Source organism: Phaseolus vulgaris, chromosome 6 (assembly GCF_051622355.1).
Source record: "Phaseolus vulgaris cultivar YP4 chromosome 6, ASM5162235v1, whole genome shotgun sequence".
Lineage (NCBI taxonomy): Eukaryota > Viridiplantae > Streptophyta > Magnoliopsida > Fabales > Fabaceae > Phaseolus > Phaseolus vulgaris.
The window spans coordinates 26,806,182-26,812,272 of record NC_143503.1 but is presented as its reverse complement, the minus strand read 5'-3'; the positions used below and the strand labels follow the sequence as shown (position 1 = coordinate 26,812,272).

General features: G+C 32.4%; 1 protein-coding gene across 1 annotated transcript; it reads left to right on the top strand.

Annotated features, from left to right (window-relative positions):
• LOX1 (lipoxygenase 1) lies at positions 1–6,073 on the top strand. Its single transcript, XM_068639483.2, has 9 exons — positions 1–262; positions 2,429–2,727; positions 2,919–3,159; positions 3,310–3,648; positions 3,719–3,804; positions 3,950–4,057; positions 4,162–4,466; positions 4,568–4,831; positions 5,161–6,073. The coding sequence occupies exons 1-9, from the start codon at positions 67–69 to the stop codon at positions 5,912–5,914; spliced, it is 2,592 nt and encodes an 863-aa protein (XP_068495584.1). The 5' UTR covers positions 1–66; the 3' UTR covers positions 5,915–6,073.
• Positions 6,074–6,091: the final 18 nt, after the last annotated feature.

The window sequence follows — 6,091 nt, the reverse complement described above, 5'->3', positions numbered from 1 at the left end:
ATCAATATAGTTTGTTCCCTGTTTCTTTATTGTATACTCTGAGATAAAGCACGTCAGAACAAGACCATGTTTGGCAATCTGGTGAATGCCCTCGAAGAGAACAACATGAACAAGAGAGATAGAATGAGAGGGACAGTGATCTTGATGAAGAAAAATGTTTTGGACTTCAACGACTTGAGTTCCTCCTTGCTCGATCGTCTTCACGAGTTTATGGGAAAACGCGTTTCACTTCAACTCATAAGTGCTTTTCAAACTGATTCTGGTCAGTATTTTTATTATTTTTTATTTATATCTCTTGCTTCCTTTGCTTCACTCCAATATATCATCCAAGCATTATGAAGTTACTCTTTACCATATTTGTGAAAAAATTTAAGAAAATCTTTAAATTGCTACCATAAGTACGTAGTAATATTTTTGTGTAATTTATTTATTTATTTTAACATGTGAAGTTAGTTTTCCAATGTTTTGTAAACTTAATAAAAAACTATTTCTTGAAAACCTTATTTTCTAATATCATTTTAAGAACCCTAAATTGATACTATACATAAAAATCCTTAAATAAAAGTGAATTTTATAGAGAAAAAAATAATTTATCACTATATTAATTAATTAAATATTATTTTAAAAATTAAAAAAATATTAATGTTTAATTTTATTTAATGATTTTATTTTCTTGTGTAAATTTGTAAAAACATGTTATTTAAGAGCAAGAGAAAGCCATGATATCCCATTCCTCTATGTCTCACAAGAAAACTAAGACATATTATTTAAGAGGAAGAGAGAACCATGATACCCCATTCCTCTGTGTCTCACAAGAAAACAAAATTGTAACAAAGAAAAATATCAGTGACATGCTGTAAAAAATTACAACTTTTAGATTACTGAAAGAAATAATAATTTTATGAACATTTTTAGTTAATTAGCATTTAATAATTTTAGTAATCCACTACTATACGTAAAAAAATAAGGCCAATTACATTAAAGAAAATTGAGTTTATTAACTACAAGTAATTGATTGTTGATATAAGAAAATAAGATTTAATCTTATCATTATAATTATGTTATATTTTTTTAATAAAACATATTCAACAATATTTTATGTATCGTAAACGTAATACCATTATTTTATGAACAATGATTGTTGCTATAATGCAAAGATATTTGACTGCATAAAAACGTGGTGAATTTAAAAACTAATAGATAAGGTTAATCACAACATTTGGTAAATGCATTTACATATGTTCTGCAAAATACACGTGACTACACGTGTACACAACGAAAAATATCGGCATGAATTTAATAGAGCAAAGCACCAACCCATTTAATAGATCAGTACAAAAACAATTAAAAGTTGAATATGGTTGGTGCATCATTTAAGTTGACAAGTAACTCTAACCAAAATATTGATAAATAACAAATATAGAACTGCCATAATTAATGTTTTAAATACATGATAAAATATGGAATTTTTTATCATAATAAGATTATTAAATAAATATAAACATTAATTAGAGTAACATTTAAATTTTAATCCACCTAATATAATAAAATAAAGACATGATTGATACATAAAATAATAAAATAAATAATAATATAATATAATATAAATTATGTTTAATTTTATTAAAATTACGTTTAATTTTCTAGAATTTGTCTTTTAGTTATTTTCTTGCAAAATATGAAAAGTATAATTTAATAAGTTATATAAAATTATATAAAAAATATATAACATTTATGACCTTTTAAGTTTTGAGCTTGAACTCTCCAAAATATATTAAGAAAGTATACATAATTTTAATCAGTTATGATTGTAAAGTGAAAATTAACAATATATATTTATTATTACTTTATTTTACCCCAGAATGATAGGCTTAAAAATATACTATACTCATTCATCTTATATGTAAGTATTATTTTAGCTAATAATGACCATAAAAACTAAAGTATCAAAAGTAATAAAAAAAACATTTTAGAATTAATATCCTTATTTGAAACAAGAATATTTTGAATAATTATTTTTCAATAAAAGCATATTGCCATGCAAAGCATACTCTAAGTTTAAACTGTACAAAAAATCATCAAACTAACTCTTCTTGTGTTGCTTTTACTATAGTGGTCCAATTTTTTTAAACCAAAATCAATGAAACTTATTTTTTGAAAGCTACTAATTAAGAGTTAGGGTTTACCATATTAACACGATTAACCTCTAATTCATAATTTCCAAACAATTACTCCCATTTTAATAATTTGATTAAAAGATTGCACGAGTATAATGAAAAAATCCCCTCCCTTTCAATCATCTCTATCATTTTACTCATTAATTTTTTTAGGCACAAGCAGATAAATAGAAAATTAATTTCATTCTTTGCATGAGATTTTATATACGTACTATGGAACCTGAATGTTATTATGGTAACCAATGTTGAAGGGAATGAGATGAAAGGTAAACTTGGGAAGCCTGCATATTTGGAAGATTGGATCACCACAATCACACCCTTGACAGCGGGCGAATCAGCATTTGGAGTCACATTTGATTGGGATGATGATGATGATTCTATAGGAACCCCACAAGCTTTTTTAATAAGAAATCATCATCACAGTGAGTTCTACCTCAAAAGCATGACACTTGAAAGTGTTCCAGGCCATGGTGTCGTCCACTTTAACTGCAACTCTTGGGTATACCCTGCACATAAGTATAAAAAGGATCGCATTTTCTTCAGCAACAAGGTAAAACAACAAAGTACAAACGTAACTTTTAATGCCATGCAAGCATTTTAAGCCATGCCAACTACTATAGTTAATCTCCACACGACACATATATGAAGTCTTATTTTCACTTTGTTATAAACTATACTATATAATAGTTTATTGTGAATTACTAGTTACATGTTTCATTACCACTAATGTTTTGCATGCAGGCTTACCTTCCAAGTGAAACGCCAGAGCCACTCCTTAAGTATAGAGAAGAAGAACTAGAGAGTTTAAGAGGAGATGGAAGAGGGACCCTGCAAGAATGGGATAGGGTGTATGACTATGCATACTACAATGATTTGAGTGATCCAGATAAGGGGGCACAATATGCTCGTCCAGTTCTTGGAGGATCCACTGAATATCCATACCCTCGAAGGGGAAGAACTGGCAGACCACCTACAAAATCAGGTTAAACTTTTCATGTGTTGTTTTGGTATTGATTAGTCGCATTATAAAAAAACCCTTATAATCCTAATAATTTACTATCTGACGAAAGAATGAATTTTGGCCTTTTCAGTTTTAGTTTTAAATTTCTGATGTGATGTTGTATTTTACCAGATGTCAAGATTGAGAGTAGATTGAACTTGGCCATGAGCTTGGACATCTACGTTCCAAGGGATGAAAGATTTGGTCACTTGAAATTGTCAGACTTTCTTGCTAACGCACTGAAGTCCATTGTTCAGGTTATCAAACCTGAGTTGGAATCTCTACTCGACAGCACCCCTGATGAGTTTGACAGCTTTGAAGATATGTTTAAACTCTACGAAGGTGGGATCAAGGTGCCTGAAGGTATAATCAAGAATGTTAGGGATAAAATCCCTGCAGAGCTGCTCAAAGAAATTCTCCGAACTGATGGAGAAAGATTCCTCAAGTTTCCCGTGCCTCAAGTGATTAAAGGTATTTTTACTGTGTTGGCAAAGAAACCTGAAAATGTCACGTAAATAACATTCTTATAATTTTTGAGCAGAAGATAAGTCTGCATGGAGAACAGATGAAGAATTTGCTAGAGAGATGCTTGCTGGTGTAAACCCTGTTATTATTCGCTGCCTCCAAGTATGAGCAAGTGATTTTAGCCTTATTTTATAATAGATCGAATTCTAACAAAAGATTTGTATGTTTGTCGGAATTATCAAATATATTTTCGTAAAGTTAATTGATAATTGTTTTTTCCCTCACAATTATCCAAAATAAATCGCAGGAATTCCCACCAGCAAGTAAGCTAGATGCTAAAGTCTATGGTAACCAAACCAGTACAATAAGGAAAGAGAACATTGAGAGAAACATGAATGGGCTCACAGTAGATGAAGTAATTTTCAAGTTAGCTATAGAACTTTTGTTGTCAAAGTTAATTCGCTGTTTATTTCGATGGTCTGATTTTGTTGCTGTTAATTTCATATTTTGGTTAAATAGGCTATCAGACACAAGAAGTTGTTCATATTAGATCACCATGATACACTAATACCATACTTGAGGAGGATAAACTCCACTTCCACAAAGACTTACGCTAGCAGGACAATTCTTTTCTTGCAAAATGATGGAACTTTAAAGCCAATGGCTATCGAGTTGAGTTTGCCACATTCTGAAGGAGACCAATATGGTGTCATAAGTAAGGTTTACACTCCTGCAGATGAAGGTGTTGAAAATTCCATCTGGCAATTAGCTAAAGCTTATGTAGCAGTAAACGACTCAGGTTATCATCAGCTTGTTAGCCACTGGTATAACACTACAACTTCATTAATGATGAAGAAACAGCAAAAACCATCTTAGTTAATCTTCCATTGAAATCAAATTTTTTATATCTTTCCATTTTTCACAGGTTGCATACTCATGCAGTGATTGAACCATTCATCATAGCTGCAAACAGACGGCTTAGCGTGCTTCACCCTATTCATATACTCCTTCATCCACACTTTCGTGACACCATGAACATAAATGCACTAGCAAGACAATTCCTCATCAATGCTGGTGGCTTGGTAGAGGCCACAGTTTTTCCATCAAAGTATTCCATGGAGATGTCATCAGTGATTTATAAGAACTGGATTTTCCCTGACCAAGCATTACCCTCTGATCTCATCAAGAGGTATCACCACACATGCAAAACACCATTACTAGATCAATGGTTCGTTTTAACCATATGGTTTGAAAGCAAAGATAACATAGAAGGATAATGCTCACTAGTGATCCACTAAATGCTTATTGTTCCGCTCAAAGAAGTAAATATTAAGTTATAATTTACTAGATTTAATACCAACTTAAGCCTTAAACTATTATTAGCTTTTGGCTAATTAAATTATCCACTTACCCTTCTAAATATATTGCTGAAATCATGATAACTAACATATAACATTAACTTATTATATATCCAATTTGATCTTAATGTGCTGATCCATAGTTGCTACTTTATATCAGAGGAATGGCTGTTAAAGATTCAGGTTCTCAACACGGCCTTCGACTTGTGATTGAGGATTACCCGTACGCTGTTGACGGGCTAGAGATTTGGTTTGCCATAAAGAACTGGGTTGAGGAATATTGCTCCTTTTACTACAAGGAAGATGACACAGTTAAGAAAGATCCAGAACTACAATCTTGGTGGAAGGAGTTAAGAGAGGAGGGTCACGGTGACAAGAAAAACGAGCCTTGGTGGCCAAAGATGCAGACTCGTGAAGACCTCATAGAAGTGTGCACTATCATTATATGGGTTGCTTCAGCCCTGCATGCATCCACCAACTTTGGCCAATACCCTTATGCAGGTTTCCTTCCAAACCGTCCAACCGTAAGCCGAAGATTGATGCCTGAGGAAGGAACTCCAGAATATGATGAACTTGTGAACAACCCTGAGAAGGCTTTTCTGAAAACAATCACTGCACAGTTGCAGACCCTTATAGGCCTTTCACTCATAGAAATATTGTCTAAGCACTCCTCTGATGAGGTGTACCTTGGACAGAGAGACACTCCTAACTGGACTTCTGATGTGGAACCATTGGAAGCGTTTGAGAGGTTTGGAAAAAAGCTGGCTCAGATTGAGGAAAGGATTGTGACAATGAACAATGATGGGAAACACAAAAACCGAGTTGGACCAGTTAACATGCCATACACTTTACTTTATCCTAGCAGCAAAGCTGGACTCACTGGCATGGGAATTCCCAACAGTGTGGCAATTTAAAAGGGCTTGCATGCATTCTGCCTAATAAGGATACTCAGCTTTCTGAATTTCCATTATTATTCTTCCTGCATACGATTTCATTTACTGTTTATATTATATGCATAATAATGGTGTTTATATTATATGCATAATAATGTTAAAATAATTTATTCTGTGGAATGTCAAATGCTTTGAATA